Source organism: Rhamphochromis sp. 'chilingali', assembly GCF_963969265.1.
Source record: "Rhamphochromis sp. 'chilingali' genome assembly, chromosome: 20".
NCBI classification, from domain to species: domain Eukaryota; kingdom Metazoa; phylum Chordata; class Actinopteri; order Cichliformes; family Cichlidae; genus Rhamphochromis; species Rhamphochromis sp. 'chilingali'.
In genome coordinates this window covers 23750122-23772591 of record NC_137947.1, presented here as the reverse complement: position 1 = coordinate 23772591, position 22470 = coordinate 23750122, and the positions used below count along the sequence as shown (strand labels likewise).

General features: G+C 41.8%; 2 protein-coding genes across 25 annotated transcripts in view; one reads left to right on the top strand and one right to left on the bottom strand.

Annotated features, from left to right (window-relative positions):
* Nucleotides 1-11578, top strand: part of camk2g2 (calcium/calmodulin-dependent protein kinase (CaM kinase) II gamma 2) — an 86734-nt gene extending 75156 nt beyond the window's left edge. For 4 of the 18 annotated variants that reach the window (XM_080869159.1, XM_080869154.1, XM_080869155.1 and 1 more), the window contains 7 exons: nt 828-872; nt 1744-1789; nt 5115-5243; nt 5952-6027; nt 7293-7387; nt 7842-8093; nt 9177-11578. In XM_080869159.1, coding sequence (XP_080725285.1) covers nt 828-872; nt 1744-1789; nt 5115-5243; nt 5952-6027; nt 7293-7387; nt 7842-8074 — 624 coding nt within the window. In that variant the 3' untranslated portion in view covers nt 8075-8093; nt 9177-11578. Of the gene's footprint in view, nt 1-827; nt 873-1743; nt 1799-4659; nt 4765-5114; nt 5244-5951; nt 6028-7292; nt 7388-7841; nt 8094-9176 lie in introns of all 18 variants that reach the window. The other 14 variants (XM_080869149.1, XM_080869153.1, XM_080869145.1 and 11 more) reach the window with 6 other exon arrangements.
* Nucleotides 11579-15529: 3951 nt separating this feature from the next.
* Nucleotides 15530-22470, bottom strand: part of ccdc88ab (coiled-coil domain containing 88Ab) — a 63125-nt gene continuing 56184 nt past the window's right edge. For 2 of the 7 annotated variants that reach the window (XM_080869138.1, XM_080869139.1), the window contains 6 exons: nt 21416-21652; nt 21241-21294; nt 20356-20442; nt 19638-19727; nt 19004-19284; nt 15530-18818 (listed from right to left, as the gene is read on the bottom strand). In XM_080869138.1, coding sequence (XP_080725264.1) covers nt 17928-18818; nt 19004-19284; nt 19638-19727; nt 20356-20442; nt 21241-21294; nt 21416-21652 — 1640 coding nt within the window. In that variant the 3' untranslated portion in view covers nt 15530-17927. The remainder of the gene's footprint in view (nt 18819-19003; nt 19285-19637; nt 19728-20355; nt 20443-21240; nt 21295-21415; nt 21653-22470) is intronic. The other 5 variants (XR_013970090.1, XM_080869143.1, XM_080869141.1 and 2 more) reach the window with 5 other exon arrangements.

The window sequence follows — 22470 nt, the reverse complement described above, 5'->3', positions numbered from 1 at the left end:
TATATATATATATATATATATATATATATAATATTTGATTCTTATAGAGCACAGACTGCCTTCCCAGCAACTGGACCAGTCCCCATAAGAGTTTACAACCTGGGACTGTCATCTCGCTGCCATTACTTGTAATACTTTAAATTCTGCATAATCCCATACGTCACTGAAGGGGCTGCATCTTCTAAAAGTTGGGTCCAGGGTTGGTGGAGATCATGCAAGTGCTCCTGACTGACTAAACCAGGATACCGTGGGTTTGTTTTCCACACTGTCCAGTACTTGAGCTCTTGAATTGCTTTGTGCTAAATGTTTATGTCACAGGGTCAAGGCTGGGGATGAGGAGTTGTTGCACAAACACAATTCACCATTAAACCAGTCTTCAGCCCACATGGGATGGAGGGTTGAGATGTGAAATATTATCTAGTATTTATCCATTTACTAGCTTAGCTTTAAAGTCACTATAGCTATGTGTAGGTTTTTGTAATATGGTTTACAAATTGCAAACCCCTCCTCCTCAGTCATGGCCTTGGCTGGTGGTGGATATGTGTATAGCTGTGTTCATGGCTGTTTTCATCCATTTCGGAGGTTCTAAAACAGTCCTGTAGGCCACAGTGCTGGTGAATGGGGAAACAGACTGATACTGAGCACCTTGACATCAACAATCATGGATTTTTATTACCATAAATGTTCCACAGCCTCTGCACTGTGCTTTGTTTTGGTGTGCCCTCATGCGTCTGTCGTCATGATATTCCCTGGCATCTTTTGCTGGTGCCCACCCCCTCCCTATCATACACTCCCTGCATGGTAAAGTGTCTCCTACCTCCCCCCAGGAAGCCCAGACAACTGTTGTACACAACCCAGCAGACGGCACCAAGGTAAGCTGCTTCTACTCCAGCCTCAAGCCACCAGCCACTACTACTAACACTCGTGGAGGATTTTCTCTAATATTTCTGCATACACCACCATTAAAATAATTATACACTTCATGTTTAAGGTGATAATCTGCTTATGTAAGAACACAGGAATACAACCTTTGATATTTTCATAGTTTTTTTTTTTTTATTATTATTTTCAATCTGCTTCCCTTTGAGATGGTTTAGTTGATCCTCAGTTTTTTCCCCTCAGAGCACCTGATATTGACAGACTACAAACTTTTCATTGCCTTTTCCAAACTTGCAAATACTCATGGTACCCTACTACTACTCCTTATGTGAAAGAGAAAATCCTACACGCACAAACAGACTCTTTACTAAAACAGGAACCAAGTGCCGCACAGCTTTCACTGTTGTGTTGGTGCACACACGTTTGTTAAATACCAGTGTCACTACATATTCAAATGCTGATGGTGTTGCACTACTTCCTGTACACTGAAACTTTTCTCACATTGCCACATGGGCATGTTTCCTCTCGAGAAGCGGTTCTGCACTAATCTTCTCTTACACACGCCTTCCTGTTAAAAATTCATTTTAAACTGCTCCCACACGTTGCCGTAATGTGTGGCTCTCTGCGCTTCTCTTCGCTGCTGTTCTGGCTGGTTTGTGCTCCTGGGAGGGAGTCATGTACCCGTCCATCTGTCCATCAGGTTGTCTCTGTGTTTTTATAGGCGTCTAAAGCATCCCAAACCTGTCTCAGCTACAAATTAAAAGATGATTGTCCACCTCTCCCTTATCCACCTTTTTCCTCTTCCACCCACTCCTCCTCTCTCCATCCACCTCTCTTTTTGTCTCACCCCTTTGTGTTTGACAGGGCTCCACTGAGAGCTGTAATAACATTGAAGAGGAGGAGATGAAAGGTAGGAAAGGTACTTGTCCAACTTTCACCTACTCTGCATGCATTGGTTCACTTTGCATCCAATCCAGATCAGATAGATTAAAAAAAAAAAAAGACAAAATATTTATTTCCTCGCTTTATGTTAAGGTGATGCATGTCCTCTAGGTAGAGCTTTCAGGAATCTGTCAACTCTGCTTTTCCACTACAAAAAGCTTCCGTCAGAGCACTTCAGGCTGGGATAGTCAGTACGTTTTGGAGTTGGAGGAGCATTGCAGGAAAGAAACGCTACGTCTGAACGCTGTGCTGTGCATGTTGACTGACTTAAACAGTACTGCTATGCCAGATAATATGCTTTTTCTGTTGTCTCGACTAATTCCTGTAGGAGGGCCTAATGGGCGAGCCTTGTCCTCAATGCTGCACTCACACTAAGGAAAATAACCAAAAATATTGCAAGCATGTGAACTTGTGAGCTTGTTGGCGTTGAAATAGATGCTATAAGACGGGGTCCAGGTGTGTGACTAGTCAGTTGCAGTCGTCAAAGAAACTTTGGTGCATCAGAACGGCAATGAAATGACAAAGGAGTCAGTCCTGATTGAATAATGTCAGGTTGGCAATTAAATGCAGTCTGCTTGTGATGGTATGGGAGTTAACGGTGACAAGTCGGCACGAATCTGCTGCTTCCTACACACAGAAATTCACATTAACTACTTATACTCAGAAGATTTCTCCATAAAGAGAGATGTATTGCTCCAGGACAGATATTTAACTGCAACCTTGCTTTTATAAAGCATTATAACCAGAATACAACCATTTGGCAACCAGTTGATTTGGGTCCTTGCTGTAAAAAGCCATGCCGCAGATGAGTTGTGGTCATTGATGCTGACTGACTCAGATTGATGACAATGTTTGTTTGTGAATCAGATGGAAATTATATACAAACATTTACTAATCTGTCCTGAGAAGGATTGCAGTCGGTCTGAGTCAGAAGCATCCCACCAGGTGACCTGTGCAATCATACGGGTAATCAGTTGCCAAATAAAATTCAGTGCAATGAACCATCTTTTTTTCTTCTTCTTAGTTGCAAGGTTTGTATTTTTACTTAAGTGACTGAGCTATAAGAAAGTTAAATATCAAAGCAGGATGAAGGTTTGCAGTCCTACCATTTATTTGGGATAGATTGTTCTACAAACAACAAATGAAACTAACGTTAATTACTTCAAAGTAATTTTTTTGTCTTTTCTGGAGGATTATCTGCAAATGTTTTGAAAGATGCTGTAATCACTTTAAAGTTCTGCCCGTTGTGACTTTTAATCACAGTTGTATTAGAAAGTGAAAGCCATGGCTTTGGTGAGCAGTACCTCATGGATCTGCGGCAGGGATTAGAAAGAATGACTGAGAGTAAACACTGCTGTGTGTAGAGAACAGGAGTATTCTGCTCTTACAGTAATTACATCATCATCTGAATAAGTCCAAACAAAGGATCCCTTGGTAATGACACCTCCAAAGCTCACTGTTGTGTGTTCCACGTGACGGTATCTTTGCCTCATTTCGATTGTTGTTTGCGTAAGTGTGTGTATGCTGCCATCAAACACCACTTAAGCCTTTAATTAAGCTATCTTCAGCCTCAGGGATGACCTTTTAAGGTTTCTCAGTTGAAAGAAGTAGCACAGAGCTACCTGCAGCTTACCAGAAAGGAGTTAATCCTGTTACTTAAGGCGATGTTCATGGATTTACTACCACTTGATCTTAAAAAGCATCACTAACATGCAATCAAGATGCCTTTGTTTATCATGTCTCTATTGTCTATCTCTGAGTTTGAATGCTTTTATAATTTGTTGGATGAAAGAATCTGCTTGATTAGTGTTAGCTCTTTTGTCTACAAGGCTGGATGTTAAATCTTCAGGTTGTGCGCAGTGGTTTGCACCATCCCTTCACAGCAAGAACATTCTGGGGTTGAATCTCCGGGCTCTTGCTGTGTTTCCATCTGGTAATCCGGACAAAGACATGCATATTAAATTGGCTGGAGTTGTGAATAGAGTATAGATAGAAATGCGTAAATACGTAGAATAAAGTGATGTGTGACTATGGTAAAATTGACTTGTGGTTTTAAGTGCTTCAAGTGAACAGTAAGAAGAGCTTGTGTCTAACACAAAACACAAGAAGAAAACAGGAAAGGCCTTAAAGATAAAGAACAAATAAGATATATCAAGCAGATTGTGTTCAGATTTCCAATCTTCTGCAACACGATGAACTAAAACTCTTCACTTTAAACTTAGTTGTGCTGCAGTCTCCTAAAACCAACTGTAATTAAACCGTTGCTGCAGAATCGTATGCCATTTTGTCCTGGTATTTGCTGCACATTTGAGGCCAGTAATAAATTCCGTTGTTGAAGGTTGTGTTGTGTGTGATCTTTCTCATTTCAAAATTAATCTCTGAAATTAGACATCAGGCTGCTGTGTCTTAATGCTGAAAGCGCGCTCACTTCAGAGCACAAGTGTAGCGCGTTTGTCATGTCCAGCTTGTGTTTCTTTGTAGTTTCTGGTTTGTGCAGCTGGTTTCTATGTTGCAGATCAGCTCTTTGTGTCACTCTTTTTATCTTGCGTTGTGTGATAATATGCGCAGCAATAGCTTGTAGTGCCAAAACATTTAGCCAGCTAATAGAGAAGTCATTTTGCAGTATAGCATTCAATAAACTTGATGATTTGCTGATTTCCTTTGGTTTACGTGAGGCTTAGAATTGCATACCTTTCAAAGATGTGATTGACACTGGCAGCCAGTGAGTTTAAGGTGGATTAATGGATGGACAAATGATGAGTTCCTCTCAGATTTTAGGAACACCCTGTGGCCTGCCAATCAGCATGTTTCTGTATGTGTGTCCTGTGATGAGAGCAGCGGCCACCAGTGACTCTACCAGTACAGACAGTGCAGGGTTAACACAGTCCAGCACTATTGAGGAGCAGGCGCAGACCCCGTCTCCTCAGTGCCCACCGCTCACCTGTAAGTCAGCTGCAGTTCACCTGATTCGCCTCTCAGCTCTGACCTTTCTGGCCTTTTCCTGCCACACCAGACAACAATATTTCAAGACCAAAATAAAACAAGCAACACAAGACATTATGGCGGTAAAACAGCGACACATGAATAGGAATATTAGCTCTTCGAGCCATCACCGGCGCTTGTACCATTTCCAGCCCTACTGTGCTGCCATCTACTGGCGCTCTAATATAACTACAGTTTACTGCTTCCCTTCTGTACTATATCTGTATCCAACTTCTTCAACCCACTATTTCATATATTGCAAAGTCATGTATATAACCTTATTTTACCGGGATGACTGTATCTACCTGCAGCTGGTCCCCTGCAGGAGGCTGTTAGCAGCCCCAGTGTTCCTGTAGCTCAGCCCAGCCCAGCTCAGAGCTTGTGTCCTGCACCAGAGTTCACTCTTTCACCCCCCACAGGCAGCAGCAACCTGCAGCAGAGTAAGTGACAGGCAGGTTTTGGTGTGTTTGTGCAAAGGCTCCGAAAGCCTTTTGTTCAAACTGTGCGTCATTTGTTGACAGAAGACTTTATGGACATGCAGGTCTGAGTTTTGCTGGACGTTCTGGCTTAGCTGCTGCATGTTAGCTGATGTCATTTACAACATGAGAATCCATAAAGTCTGGTGTGTGAAAATCTCTGCTGATTACGCTGTGAGTGCGTACATGGAGTTAGTGGCTTTGTGATCATCTCTGCTACAGATTCAGTTTAATAACTGGTGTTTTTGATGATGATTAACCTTGTGCAGTATTTTTTGGTGTTCTCAAATTCAAAAACTGTAGTAAATGATCGGTTTTGTTTGTGAAATATTTTTGGAATTCCTTCAGTCGAGAGAAGTTAGCTTAGGTGTTTGTTTTAGAGATTTCAGGGTTCAGTGGCCTGTTGAACATTGCATACAGCTTCAAATACTCTTGATTCTGTGTTCAGTATTGAAGTATGTGATGTGTTTGGGTGACCTTAAATGTCACTGTCATTTATACCAGAGGCGGTGTTCCCGTGTGTAGAGCTTATTTCAAATGTCAGGCAGTAAGTTGAGGGAAAGCATGCGACGTGGATGTGCATGTTCAGCCTCCAAATGATCCCTGACAATCTGTGACCTCTTGTGTGCCCGCCCTCCTCTTCCCACCACCTCCTCCTCTCTCTGCTTGCAGCTCGTAAACAGGAGATAATAAAGATGACTGAACAGCTGATTGAAGCCATCAACAATGGCGATTTTGAGGCTTACACGTAAGTTTTTATATATAAATCAATAGTATTTTGTGTGTCATCAGTGTTCAAGTACTCTTACAGCTCTGTGCTAAAGTTTTGAGCTAGTACCACTAATTGAGCAATAGTTCTTCAGGCTGTCTCGAGGTCTTTCAAAGCTTAGATGCTTTTTTCAGTCCAGTATGCGACCGTTTTGAAAGGAATGTTTTGGGGGGTGGGGGCTTTTCCTTGCTGTATTAAGCCACTTAACACTCACTTGTGAATCATTCACATATGAAGTGTCTACACAGACAACTTAGCAGAGAACCAACTGAAAATTTTATCTTTAGGCACTTTGTTTATAGCAGCAGGTGACAAAAATACAGTTTGTTCCCATTTCTTGTGTTGAATTTAAGGAAAATGCCATCAATAACATAGTTACACAAGAATAAAAAAAAGAGCTATTAGCACAAAGAGCTATTAGCTGCAAATGTGTTGCATCTCAGAAGGGTGTGCAGTGTGTCCATAAAAGATTGATAAGTGTTGGACAAAAACAAGAAGTGGCAAACTTAAAAATGTATCTACAAGAGATGAACAGTATTTGAAAGACCTGACACAGAACCTGAGAGATGCCTCATCTTTACTATGAATCCAAATTTGACATTTTTGGTTCAACTTGTCATCAGAATGAATGGAGGAGGTTAGGAAAGAGGTTCAATAGTGAGGCCATCAGAGTCTGATCTACCATGTATTTCCATCGGGAAAGTATCTGATTGGCAACAGCTTCATTTGCACTGTCAGTGCAGTAAAAGCATACCTGAATAGAAAACACACTATGGAGCACTTTCAGCTATGGATTGGCCTCCCCAGAGCCTGGACCTCAACATCACTGAAGCAGTTTGAGATCACCTTGTCAGAGAAAGGTACAAAAGGCAGCCAACATCCAAAGAAGAGCCTTAAGTTTCTTTCAAGATGCCTGGAGAACTATTCCAGGAGAAATTGCAAGAAAGCTTGCATTAAGGTTCAGGCTATGTTAAAGAGTAAAGGTGGTCATACCAAATATTGACTTTAGGTTGTTCAAGCTTATACAAACTCTGTTTCTGCCTTATACGCTGCATTTTTGTACATGTTTAAACATGTAAAAGATTGAGCCCATTTTCCTAGCAAGAAATTAGAGACAGCTCAGGACTTTTTCACAGTGCTGTAGATTACTATGAATTTCTCCTTTTATTTTTTGGTCACATTTGCAGATTTTACTCTTTGTCATTGTTCACGTGAGGATACTCTTGATTGATTTTTCCTCACAGGAGAATCTGTGATCCAGGACTAACTTCTTTTGAACCGGAGGCCCTTGGAAACTTGGTCGAGGGAATGGACTTTCACAAGTTCTACTTTGAGAATCGTAAGTTACTTTAGTGGATTTTTCCTTCAGTTCTTGAGCCCTTTGAATCCACAGGGGCAATATAGTTGGCATTTGCTAACAAGAGTTTAGCCTACAGTGATATGTTCATTTACTAAAGTTTTCATTTAATGGTCAAATGTAACCAAACATGTTGGATCTCTCTACCCTCTAATTTAAGACTGCAATAAATTTTTAAAGTTGTAGAATCTGCAAGCTTTGCTTCCTCTTTTTCTCTTTTCTTTTAATTTAATAACAACATTTGTCCAATTTACAATCTAAAATCTAGCAGATCATCAGTGTTTTGAAGTGGTGAATCCAATGAATTAAAGAAAATATTAAATTAATAAAAATATATGGAATAAATGCAGCTGGGACATTAAAGCCATAAACACTACAATGTGTCAATTCTACCTTTACAAATTAAGTTAATGCATTTTGCATTTTTCCATCATAGTTCTGAGTAAAAACAGCAAACCGGTGCACACCACCATCCTCAACCCCCACGTCCATCTGATCGGCGAGGATGCCGCCTGCATCGCCTACATTCGTCTGACGCAGTACATAGACGGTCAGGGACGGCCGCGTTCCTGCCAGTCTGAGGAGACTCGTGTGTGGCATCGCCGTGACGCCAAATGGCTCAATGTGCACTTCCACTGCTCAGGGGCGCCAGCGGCACCCCTGCAGTGAACTGAGAACTCAGGCCCAGGTAAGGTGATGCCACCACCTCAATACGACAGCCTGAAAGGTGCAATAACAGTTCAATGCCGCATAAAAGCATTAATGTGGACTGCAAAATGTCTTCGCACAGGTTATTGGGTTCTTTAATGATTTTTGATGTGCAGCATCAATCTAAATTGCAGTTTTTAATACTTAGAGCACTGAAATCTTTTTGTCCATCTCCCATCTACATTATCAAACACTTTAGCATTCAACTTTAATTCAAACTACTTTATTTCTGTCACTAGGCAACTTCTACAACTGATACTCCATTATTTTGGTTTTTGTGTATAAAATTTCAACAGCATCGGCTAAAGCTAGATCACCTAAAACTCTAGTGGCACATTAGAGAAGCAGGCCTGTGCAACAGTTTAATGATATCCATCAGAGTTTAAAGGTACTCATTGTAATCAGAGATATTAAGAGTTGTTGAGTAAACTCAGTGTTATTAGGCAAAGAGCTGAGTCGCATACAATATGAAGCATGTTGTCCATCAATATAATAATAATGATAATACTTTATTGATCCCTGTGGGGAAATTCCTCTCTGCATTTAACCCATTCACTCAGTGAAGCAGTGGGCAGCCAGTGTACCTTGCTCGGGGGTACCTCAGGGTAGCCAGTCAGTGGATTGGAAGCCGACCACTCTACCTACTGAGTTATCCCTGTAATATGTATAAGTAAAAGAAGAGTGATATTCCTTTCACTGTATTTAGACAATAGTGAAAACAAGTCAGTTTAATAGAAAAATTAAGGGGCTTTTTACAGGGATGCCCTGTGTTCCCCACTGCATTCAGTCCACCAGCTGTGGAAACTGAGAAGAATCCATAACACAGTAAAATATTCTTAGTGTATTTATGTGGCGCTTTTCAAGATAACTATCACAGAAAATAGCTAAAAACAAAGACAAGGAGATAGAAAATATAGTTTAAAAAGATTAGTTTTTAATCTGCTTTTTAAAAGAGTCCACAGATCTCAGGCTCAGTGGGAAAGCATAAGCTCTGTGTCCTTTAGTTCTCATCCTCAACCCCGAGACAACTTACTCACTAACCGCAGTGCTCTCCTTTTTCCAGCTTTGCCTGAAGTCTAAAGCTATTGGGAGCATTTATTCTCCGTGGTCGGAGCGGTGTCTGGATCCTGCCCAGGAAGAGGCTGCTTGGAAAACACCAATGTGGGAAACATACCTTACAATTTAAAAAGAAAAAGAAAAAAAGCCACAAACCAAAAAACAATAAAAATTAAAAGAAGAAAAAAAAAAAAAAGCATATCTTAAAAGCTCGACTGAATGACCGACCACACCGACCAACACCAATCCAGTCCAACCCTAGCTAGATGATGTTGGGGCCCAGCTGATGTCAGCCCCTTTTTGCAGATGGTGCATGCTTCTGGTGGCAACACAGGGGTGATGCTGTCCCGATCCTTTTCTCCCATGGCCTTCATTTCCCCACTCTTTGTTCGTCTGCCACGTGGAAAAGTATTAACATGTTCAAAATTATGTATAACAAATGAAAAATAAGTACACTTCGCACAGAGACCGGGGCAGCGAGGACGTCTGGGGAAAAAGTGATTTCTGTTCAGAGCGTCTGTTTGAAACCAGTCGTTTTAGAGTTGTAAGGTATTTGTGGGTGGGGTTTATGGAAACGGGAGCAACTAATATTAGAATTTAACACCAGATTTAAGCGTCAGATTTGAGTATCTGCACACGATGTTTTAAGGGGGTTCAGGTGTTACTGAAGGGACCTTTATTTTTATTTTGTCTTTTTGTAATATGTATTCTGAAAAACGTTTTATCTCCTGAATGAGGGATACTGTTTTAAAGTATTTTGTGTTGGAAAAAATAATCATTTTTAATCAAGAGGGTTTTTATTTAACAGAATTGTGTATAAATGGATATTTATATAGGACAAAAGGGGGTGGAGGGAGGCATGATTTACTTCTGAGGTGTAGGTAGGGGAGCTGAAGATGAGTGTGATGGTGTTTTCGGCTTTTTTTTTTTTTCTCGTTTTATTTGGTCCCGTGTTGTAAATACAAACATATTCACATGCAACATGCATACACACACACACACAGTCCCTGTGCTCCAGCCTTTGAGGTGGAGCCTCTCCTGAGCTTTAGACACGGCATCCAGGCCAGCTCATCCTGAAGTTGCAGAAGGCCTCCATCTGTCTGCCCTGCACTGTGTGCATTGGAACACTAGGCAGCGCCATTGGTCAAAGTCTAAAGCTCCTCACGTCTCTAAACTACCTGGTCTGAAAGCATGGATGCTCTCAATCTAACTCTTTAGTTTCGTTTTGTTTGTGTCTGTGTGTATGTGTGTGTGTGTGTATTTGATGTGAAGCATGATTTATCTTAACTCTCTGATGGCCTGTACTGTTTTTGCACAGACACTTAAGACTCGATGCTGTTGTGGTCGCTCTTCTGAGGGAGTGAACCTTTCTGCAACTTCAGGTTATGCTTGCCAAAATCCTTCCCTCTCACCCTACCTCTGCCACTCTACTTTCATCATTCCTTCCCTTTTACAATCTCCACATTTGTCGTGACCTTCGCTAACCAGTTCGTACTACCATCTTAGTAGCACCACGACGTGTGATGATGATGATGTCACCCTTATGCCTGTCTCTTGTTCTGATTGTGTTCTTGAAATAATTTGTATATTGTCAGTCTTGGCTTGCTGTACTTCTGTGTGAAGTCCTGGCATTATTTAAAAAAAAAAAAAAAAAAAAAAAGCATGTTTAAAAAGGAATGCAGCCGAGGGAATGGACAGGAGGAAATTTTAAAAAAGGCACGATGGGAAGAGGGCTACACTGGCTAGAGGGCTCTGGGACCTTCGCTGATCAACTGCAGTCAGTGAATTTGGCCCCGTTTAGTTTTGTTTTTTTTGTCAGATTCTGTTGTAAATGTTGTAGCTGTTAGTGTTTTGATCTAATCTTTGATATTTTCCATTTGTTTTATGCAGAGGTTAAAAATATTAAGGGTTTGAATTGAATGGAGATTCATCCCCTCACACACAGATCACTGCACACACCGAATGCTGAAATGTTGGGATAAAGATTTCTTCTTGTTAAATATTTTTGGAATTCACATCATGAAAGCACATGAGATCAAAGATTCTGCCTTTTAGGAGGACAAAAAAAAAAAAACATATCTGTGTTTCAGTGGTTAAACTTTGCAGCACTGTGTCGTAGAAACTTTGTGAGTGTGTGACTTTGTACCAGTGGAGGGGTGAGGCTTGCTATCTGTCCTGTCCCGTGCGGCGCCGCTTAATAGTAACTCATGCACCACCCGTCCTGTTGCTGGTGGTCACCTAAGAGCAGAAACCACATCGAAGCTTCGGACCATCGCATATCTGTGCGCTAACACGGTAAACAGACTGTAGAAAAAAGAAAAAGTAAATACATTTAAATCATATGTGAGCCCCAGCCTACTGTATCAAGCGCCTGTGCTGTGGACATATCTGACATGCCATGAAAACTGTGTCTCCTCCCACTTTTTGCACCACAATGAAGCGTTGTAAAACCAGTACTGAAACTGTGATGTTTTGTATGGTTCAGTAGTTCCATTTGTGCTCAGTTGTTTGTTGATGAGATGCTTTTCTTTCATTGTGTGTGTCTGTGTGTGTGCGCTCGTTTAAATGGAATGGGGAAAATACAGTTAGGCTTTAACGACTATCTTAGAAGGAGGAGAATTTATCAGAGTTTGCCAGAGTATTTGGACAGTTGACATCAAGCTTTTTTTTTGGTCAATTATGACAAAACCAAACTAGACTCAAATATTTTGATATGCTGTAGCCGAGAAAGCTCAGGCAAAACCAAAAATATTAAAGGCTGAATTCCTTTAAGTTTTGACTATTTTAGGGCCCTTGCACTCACCTCTGGTCTGCTTTTGTTAGGCTGCAAGTGAGCCATCATTGATGTTAATATGTGAGCTGCACAGGCTTAACAAATAAGTTTTCAGTTAAACGTTAACAGTGATTCGTCAACGTTTGTGACCTTACAGTGAGTCTGCTCACGACTTTAGTCACACAGGTGGTGTGCAGATCCATCTGTATCCTGTTGCAAGTCCATATTTTTTTTTATTCTTGGACTTTTACTGACTTTATTATTCAACTTAAAACAATTCTGTCCTGTCCCCCTCCTTTAACCTCCTAGGACCTGGCGTCCACATATGTGGACAACACATTTTGGGTTATTTAGACTAAAATACTCAATTTTGCTCTACAAGGGCCTGATATCCACTTATGAGGACATACTGCTACTGTTCTATCAAAATTGCTCTTTTCTTAAAAACAAAAATAAGGTTAAAAAAAAAATCTGGTAATTCTTTGTTTTTACATTCATCGGGCCCCAATATGCCCAAATATCAAAGAGAAATTAAAAATGCATGTCATGGAAGAGTTCGGGTCTTAGGGGGTAGCTTTTTTTCCTGATTGGCTGCCGCTCACAAACAGAAGGTTTGAACAGGAAATGGCTAGAGCTTCTATGCTCATAAAATATTAACTTACATGAACCAGAGCTAAGAGCATGAGATTTTGGGTTGTGCATATGCTTACCTGGTTACTTTGAATTGGGTGTGTTTAGTAAAAAATATTATGGAAAAAATATACACTTTAAATTTCATCTCCACTTTCTTTGCTCATAATTAACCTTAAAAATTAGATATTTCTCATGTTTTGCTTAATTGCAGATGGCAACAACAAGCCAAGACAGGGACTGCTAGTAGCAAGTTACGATGGATCTAAACAGTGCGTAAGATGATTTTAGAAATATCCACTTTCACAAAGCAACTTTAACATGGTCCAAATTTTATAATTAATGCAGTTTCAAAGAATCTTTTTCTCGACGTTAAGTATAAACTTACCTGTGAGTCGTTCAATTTTTGAACCCTTACCTAGAATATTAAAGACCGGAAGATCTAGTTTTGGTTTCTCAGTTTTCCAGTTTCTGTCACACCACATATAATCCGTATTTCTCCTTGGCTGATGTCAGCTGTTGGATAAATCAGCTGTTTGATCACTTTAGGGCACAGATTAACTTTGGAAAAAGCACCAAATGCATATAAGAGAATAATGATTCCCTATACTTTAAGTAGCTTTCCTGCATTTGAATTCTTTCAAAAGTCCTATTGTGTTCAGCAGTCAGGTTCTCCAAATACTTTGGCAAATGTGTGAAATGTGTTAAGAGTGTACCCGAGTGAACCGAGGAGCTGAAAAGATTTGTGAAAGGCTTAAAACAGATGTTTAAAGAGGATAATTTAAAAACCACAATCTTTAACAGCAACACTATATATGCAGTTTTACAAATGAAAGAAATATGCATGTCTACTTTCTGGTAATTTTTCACTGTTTACTTGATAAAGAAATGGAAACCTATGTTATTTGCATCCTCAAGGTTATGAAAAGGCTGAGATGTTAAAATCAAGTGATGTTAAATCGCTTTAAAATGCTTAAAAGATTAGCAAAAGCCTTAGCTTTTATGTGCCCCTTGAAAGTGAATTTATTGCATTGTAACCTTACAATAAAAAAATAAAAAAAAAGAAAAGAAAAAAAAGGGGGAAACATGTCAGAGTTTCAATTGGATGCTGGATTTTTGCATGACCATACAGTTAATAAACATACATTAAAAAAAGTGTGTGTGTTTTTTTTTTTATTCAAAGCTTTACTGTTAATGTAAAAAAAATTTGCAAGATAAACAATGTTAATATATAACTGGAGAAAACTGTGCCTGCAATGAGATTAATAGCAAGTTACTTACATTGGTTAAAATGTGTTCATTACCCAACCCACTCTAAGGTCTATTGGTAGTTAAAGGTAACATGAAATTACAGAATATATTGGTTCATCCATTTCTGTACCATCCATCCCTTTATTCAGCCTACATTGCCTCCCATGGAACAAAGTCCAGTCTTCATGCATATTTTAAAGTTAAATGGGCCCTGGGAGACAAACACAATGTTCTATTTTCAGAGAAAATTAGAGGCTTTTTTTTTTTAAATGATCAGTATAAGTAAGAAGGGATCATTTGCAAGCACGCTGCAGAACATTTTAACTACTGCTTGCAGCAGAAAATACGCAACTTGCCTTTAAGAACCATACCTCTGACTCCTGGTCATCCTTCTCCCATCAGTGAGCCTGGATGAGGTTCGATTCCATCACTGACTTGATGGTTTGAAGTTGGCTGCATGTGAAGACGTTAATATCTCTCCTCTATACAAAGGCAGCCCCTTCCTTTCTCGTCATTTTATCCATTAATGGATATTTTATAACAAAGTCTGTTACATAATTATTCCCTTCATGCCTACATCATGATGGTAAAATTTATTGCAGCACTTCAGTACTAGACTGCATTAACTTTTAACTATGCGTATCTACTAAAGTTACAAATTAACGTTACACTACACCAGCTATTGCACTGGCTATTTTATACATATTTGGGGTATTTAAATCTGACTGTGTAAAGTTACTCACACACCAATTCTGCTTAAATGTAATAACTCAGAAATCAAGAGTAATTCAGCAGTAAGATAAACAACCAAGTACTGCAAGAACTACATTTGAGTTGCTGTGTTTCACCTTTGAAAAAGGAAAGGACCACAAACAGTAGCTCAAATAGAACTCCAACACGATTCACACTGCAGCGCTGTTGTATTAGACTACACTCTCATAACAGAGTACCCCGACTATATATACACATGCACACACAAACCAAGAGCGCACACAGGTAGTCTTGATGAATTTTAATTACATCAAATGAATTCATGTAAAAGTGGAAAAGGAGGAAAACACTGGGTCTCATCACTGCCAACATGTTCAACACAACAGAAGTCTGCACATGCTCCGTTTGCACTGGGCAGGTCGCAGGTCACCTATACTTCAGACAGATTTATTAAACGCTTCCTTACGGAGTGTCTTTTTAGAATGTAAAGACTGTGCTTTTACAGTTATTCTCTGGATTAGAGCAGCAATGGAAGTGATAAATGAGATGCTTCAGTGCCATTTGGTGAAATGAAAATGAAGGGTGAAGATGAACTACATGTAGGGTTTTTCTCAGGGTGTGTCTCTGCCTTATAGGTGACCTGAAACACTCCCATGATAAGTCTCTACTTCTCTCTCACACTACCTTCACTCAATCAAGCTGTCATGGCTTCCTGTCCGAGTCCATTTGGCATCCTGGCATGTTTCCATTGAACACTGTTCTCTTTGATTGGATAAAGGAAGCGGGATGATTGACTGATTGCTCCATGCAGATTGTGATTCTTCGGACATGCTTCATGTTGTCTTTGTTTGTGCGTTCTGCCCAGTTACAAAATGTTTTATGACCATGGCACTGGGCAGAAGAAGGTCTGTCTCACTGGTTCAAGGTTGCCCTGTTGGCTGTTGTGTGAACACTGGCACTTTAATTTTAGTCCACAGACACTAGTGCATGTCTAACTGAAGGACACGTGGCAGTGCAATCTGCCATTGGAGTCTTAGTGGAAAGAAAACAAATAAAAACTGTCACTGTAACATTTTCTAATAATTTTAAGTTGTTTCCTTGATTCAAGGAAGAAAGAAGAAAACAGAGAAGGAAGCCACTTTTCTCTACTGAAGTGTCCTGGGTTAAAAAAAAAAAAGGGGGGGGGGGGGGGGTGAGACAGGCTTTTACAATCTTTTCTCACTGTAGACGGTCTCAGCAGATTCACCCTACTAGGCTTCAGACACACAGCTCCAAGGCCACCTTTCTCTGAGTCCCAAGCAAGCAAAGAGGAGTAGAGAGAATAGGAAGAGAAAGATGACAAGAAAGTTGAGAAAAATAAAAGAAGGAAAGGAGATGGAAAACAGACAAAGGAGAAAGTTAGAGATCAGAAGCTGTACCAGCAAAGACAGAGACGTGACAAGGGAACACAGAAGGACGCCTGGATCTACATGCAAGAGGGAAGGATTTGAGCGCTACACCAAAGCCATGCAGCAACAATAAGCAGCCTGCAAACACCGACTTCTTCACTCAGCAGTCGCCAACAGCATGAGATGCTTTATGAAGGAGTGGGAAACGGTGAGCTGCTGGAGCCGAATGGCTCGTCTTGTCGAGGGATTTGAGATCCAAGGGGGGGGGAAGCAGCATACACTGAGAGCTACACGGTAAAATGGCCCATATGCCATGCAGACGGGTCTCATCAGGCTCCTTGAACAGGCGTTTGGCACCACAGTGACAGTGAGGGGATGGACAGGACAGTGAGGGAGAAGGGTAACAGCTTAGAGAAGCAGGGGAAAGCAAGCGCACAGCAGGATGGACGACATCTGTTACACCATGTTTTAGGTTCCCATGGAGACAAGACTGACCCCACCCTCCCCACCCCCCTCCCCCTTTTCCTCCCGCTCGCTCACTCACCACGCGCTCACAGCATGGTAGCAGACAGACGAGGGTGGGGGGGACAGGGTTTAGCAGCTTTGCTGCGGCTCCCCGCTCCTGCTTTTAGACTTTCTGCCCTCCACATCTGTAGGACAAAGGCAACGCTTATGTTACATCTGCAGAGTGATGACAGACCATTTTCATTTACTTCATACCTGCGGATACTTTGAATCAAGATAAATACAATATAGCAACTTCAAAACAGCAACTAAAGAGTACAAAAGCAGAAATAAATAAGGACGTAGATACAGGCAGTTCAACTAGTATTGGCACAACATGTAGTGCTCGTCTTTGATTATAACTTAATGATAGCAGTCTATACAAGATAGGTCAGTCTCAAATATCACCTCAAGTTATCCAACTTGTGGCGTGTCAGGAGAAAATACCAAAAGGAATGATGTTCGCTTCATTCACAAAACAACCTCAAATGAATCAACTTACAGTATCAACTCCACGTTCTAAAAAAAATAATTAAAATACCCCCAAACAATCATAAACTGCGTGAAACCAAATCACTATTGCCATGCTGTATTCTGTGTCCTCTCCGTCAACTTTCACGTTTCAAACTAAAAATGCCGCCCTGATTGTTTTGGGAATGAAGCTTCATCATTTTGTCACCAGCCCAGGAGGTCAGCTTAGATCCACCAGATCATATTAATCCATTTGCAGAGGGGAGCAAACACTCCAGTGAACGTGTACACAGCAAAGAAAAACAGAAAAGATATCAAATGTAAAAAACAAACAGCACACACCATCATAAGAAACAAACTGATGAAAACCATTTTGATCACAGCAATCCAAATGAAAGTTTCAGGTCAAACAGACAAAACAAAGCCATGCAATTTAGGAGGTGAAAAGTGGGACTTGCCAAGAATCACCATAATAAACAGAAAATGCAAAGTGAACCTATTATCTGACTTTACTATGTAGAAATTGCCCCAGAATGCTTTGCTCATTATGCTCATTATAAAATAAAATAAAAAAGCTTTTCCTGCTGTTTTTATGATTCCTGGTGTGACTTGAACCGACTTGCTCTGTGTGTTCTGGCCTCACATGAAAGCTTTAGATAATTCTCTATTTCTTCTCATTCCCAAGATAAAATGTATCACCTCACTGCAGCAGATAATAGTATAATGTTAGCCAGGTAAAACTTATCTGATGAGGTAAAAATAATGTGTGAAAGGGTATTGGACGGAAGAACAGTCAAAGTCCCGCATCATAGAAAAGAAAATGGGGGTTAAAAAAATATTAAAAATGAAAGTAAAGTCACCAATCAGCACCATAGCAAACAGGGAAAAATGACCCACATACACCACACAGAGACAGACAGTACTCTGACAAATACATGCAGAGGAAATGGCTTTGCTCTTTATCCATCCTTTTGTTCCTCCCTCTTCAAGTCAAGTATTAAAATCAGCAAACCAGAAACCTCCCCGTCATTTAGATACAGCCGTACTCGTACCACAGAGACTCCCTCTCCTCTGGGCTCAGTGACTGATCCGGATTATTTACACAACTCTGATCAACACCCTCGCTGGATCTCACCTGGCCATTTGATTGGCTGTGGGGGGTCTGGTTTTGGGTGCGAATGTGATGCGGCACAGGAGGAGGGTGGGTCTTATTTGTAACAGGAGGCCCGCTGATGTTGCTGACTAAGGTGGGGTTAAGAGAAAGGAAGGGGAGGTTTTTGTCTGCTGACTCACTAAAGATGGAGTCCATGAATACAGATTCTACAGTGAAGGAAGGGCCGAGGAAAGACTCAAGGGTGGAGAGGTCGGGGTCCTCCGAGCTATTGCAAGGTAAGCTGACTGACTTGGGCATGGGGGTGATGGTGGTGAGGGGTCCCTTAAGGTTGGTGCTGTTGGGGTGGTACTCACTGGGTGTGGGCTGCGAGCGTAGCCCAGCCCTGGTGGAAGCAGCAGCAGCAGGAGCGTCAACCGAAACGGGCTGCCGGTTGTCCTTGGACAGCAGGTCGTGGATGCTGGTACGCCGTGTGGTACCTTCAGCAGTGGAGATGACACTGCTGGCCCGGGGCAGGGTGGAGGAGGCTGAATCGAGCCGTTCGGAGACAGAGGTCGCTTTGCCCTGTGAAGACAGGCTGGCGCGGATTGGGGCGGAGCCTTTCACCCGTGTGCTCTCGGCCTTCCGCAGGGAAGGGCGTCCTGGTTGTCCGGAAGACCTCGGAGGCCGGTCAGCGCTGACTGCTGCTGCCTTCCCGCTGGACGAGCGCAGTATGCCCCGGCCCTTTGTGACAGTGCGTTCTTTCTGGCCGTGCTCAGAGGAGGTGGAGAGGCGAGGAGAGTCTACAGTGAGGTTCTCCTGACTGCCAGACTACAAAAGACAGCAAACAGCATTAAGGACAGAACAAATAACAATGGAAACAATTCACGTCCAACTCCAAACGTTATCTGAACTGACTAATAAAGAAGAACATGTTCGATTTTAGTCCACTTCATATGTAGGCTGTAATCCAATAAATCTAAGAACAGCACTTATAGCAGAATTTCAGGCCTCACCTCTGCAGGATCAATACCCTCATCCAGGAACTGCTGCAGGGAAAGCACCTCGTTCCCTGGGGATCCCGTCTTCCTGATCTGGGACTGGACCGCGCTGCCCGCGGCGGCGGATGGGTCAAGAGATCTGCGCAGCTGCAGGGGGCTCTGGTGGGAGGAGCGTGAGGAGGTGGGCTGCTGGACGGGGCTGCTGCCGCTGCTGGACCACACCTCCTGGTCCAGACTCAGGCTGAACTCGCCGCTGCTCTCGCTGTGAGGCCTGCTCAGACTGCCGTTCAATGTGCCTGCAGGACGAGGGGAGGCATGGATTACAAGATTTCTGATTGCATTAGTAGTGATCAGACTACCCCACACTTTCAGAACACACCATGCAATTTAAAAAGCATTATATTGAAAAAACAATCTCATAATTTAACTCAGATCTAATTTTATTACCATCATGACTTATTGCTTTCTACCCAATGAAGAAAAGAGAATGGCTTAAAGTTGAACCAAACCAACTTGATCACATTTCTGCGCGAGAAAAAAAAATTAATTTTTTGAGAAATGATGAGAGAAACGAGATGAAAGGGAGCAAAAGAAGAAGACAAGAGTAACAAGTGGATAGGAGCAGAGGAAGAGGAAAGGAGGAGCATACCTTTGCCCTCCAGAGGAGAAGTGAGGTGGGAGTTATTGTTACTATTACTACTGGTGGTCCTGTTGCTATGAAGACTGGAGGGTCTGGCGGCTGGGTAAGGGACGAGAGGTAAGACACATGCACACATACATTCACAGTTAGGATTTATATCTGTACACGCTTACATGTATCCACACCAACATGCACCAACGCGAGGAGTAACACGTATACGGACGCCAACACCCTGACAGAACGTCTCCTGCTGGGGGAGCAGATGGCACATGCCAGGCAGAGAGACAGGAAAGGTGGCTCAATGCCAGGCTGCAGCCCCAATATGTCCATTCAATAAACAAAGGAACTACTGACAGAGACGGCAGGGACACCCAAATATAAGGAACGATTTCCCACCAATAAAGGGGAAGTGACTGACGATACAAGTGTGAGTCTGTTAGTAATTAAAGAGGAAATGACAGGCCATGTTAGGAACTGAGAAGGAAGACAAAGAGTAAAAGGAAAGGTGTGAAGACAACATGAACTTGCTCTTTCCAGTGCTGACAGGGACAGCCCCAACTGAAAACCAGTGACCGTGAAATCATCTCAAACCGGTTTTCACGACATGCTTGACACCAAATTAGAATTTCAAATCAACCCCAATGTTACAGATCAGTATCAGAGTCAGAAACCAGCGGATTGCTTGTGGCCCCACAGTGATCCTCAGTCCTGAGTAACTGTCACTTACTACAGATGCTACAGGACACTCTGCACACAGCGCTCAGACCAACAGCACAACGATTCAAATGGCAGGGAGACATATACCTCTGTGGCCCTGATAACAAACAAAAAAAATACAATGCAACACACCTAAAGGGTAACATGACAACTCAATACTGCTCAAAAATAATAAAGTTTAATGAAACGCAGATGGAAACAAATTTTTTTTTACAGAGTCTGGGGGAGGGGGGAAAAAATCAATACACGTCTCAAACTACCATTAGTGTCTACAACATCCGATGACCTAATGGCTCATACATTCTGAGCAACATCCGGTGTGTGAGTGAGACTGGGCGTCCTTCAACCATTACAGTGATGAGGTGGGAAATGAGTCTCACTATAGTCTCTCTCTCTCTCATTCTGGGAACAATATCCTGTGGAACCAGTTTATTGACCATCAAAAGTGCAGATGTTTGCAGCACTCAAGCACAACAAGAGAAATCTGTCTGTAGACCTAACTTAAGGAATGTGTGCCAGTAGTTTTGTGGCTGTTTAGCAACTGGGTCATCTACATTAAAGCGACACAGACCTGATCAAGTGTTGCCTGGATCCAGATTAACTGCCCTGGATAACACCCTAGCGCCTGTATTAAAGTCAATCCTGCTTTCAGCAAAGGCTGATCTGTCTCCCTCTCCCCGTCTCTTTTGCTCCCATCTAACTCTAAATCAAGCTTAATCAAAGTGCAGGAAGGCAGCCCAAAGATTATCAGTGGGACTCCTGAGGACATGACCTGTTTTTTCCCCCCCTCATTTCTTGTTTAAGGGGCCGTTAGATTCCAGCCTGGTGCTGAGAGACTGCAGGCGCTTTTCTTTGACACAGTTTCGTGCTGATGTCGTGTGAAGCTTTACTCTACCTTGACTCTTGGGATCATCCAATGAGCCGGCGACATCCTCGCAGGAGGCATTGTCTGTTGAGATAAAGGGTGCAGTCATGCTACGGCTTCTTTTCACTCTGTTCTGAACAAATTTCGTCAACTAAATGCAATGAGGAAATTAACACAATGTATTTCCACAAACAGGCATCCTGACCTTTGACCTGAAGCCTGTGCTTGGCTCTACTGTGACTTGAACTAGGCAGGGTGAGGGTGGCACAATCAATGGCATTGGTGGAAAAGGCGAGTTCCTTCATGCGCTGCCCGCTGCGCCTGCTGCTGCCCGTCATGTTGGCATCTCCGGCTTCAGCCCCGTCTAGATTCTCACTGCTGCCCGCCCACTGAGCCTCAGGACCACCTGCCATTGCCATGGTCTGAAGCAGGTCATTCATAGCTAGGATGGATGGGTTGGCATGAAGAAAAAAAAAACTGAGATTAGACATTTTAATACATATAATCTTACCTCAAGTAATGGCTCAGGATTTATAGCCATTTTATCTTACAGAAGTCTCAATTTAATCCATCTAGACTTTAAAGGCAAACTAAAATCAGAGAAACTGGTCGCTAAAATATGCTTACGATGGAAGAACAACCTTGCAAAGATTTTTTTACAACATTTTTTTGTACACAGGACACTCATCTAGGTCCCTCTTGGAGACAAAGGCTAAGTTACCATTGGGAATGTGCCTAGAGACATTACAGGAAACAGACGTGGCCTCAAAGAATCCTTCAATAATCTAAAAGGATTCTGTAAAAGCAAAGGTGGCGGTTATCCCGCTGCTGCCCCAGCAGAGCAAATCAACTGACAAAATGGAAAATACATTAGCCAATCATGTTTAAGTTTCATATAAGAAAAGCACATCTCATATTCATTATCTTAGCAAAGATGCGCTGTAATACTGTATCATGAATTGGCTGTGCTGAAACGAGAAGAGCACAGATCATGTGAGAAGTTGTGTCAGCACTGAGCCATTAGCAAAGCTGTAACGTTTTGAAACTGTGCACAGACAGAACTATAACTTCTCTCGGCTTTCATTTAGATGATAGCAATAAACATCTGTACAGAGGCTTTTCAAAATGGCTACCCAGTGCTGAGACTTGCTTCTCGAAGGACTCTGACAGGGCAGATCTAGACTATAATTATCAGTGGATATAAGTCAATATTCAATAATAAATTCATGCTATAGAATAACAGGTCCAAGCCTTTTAAAA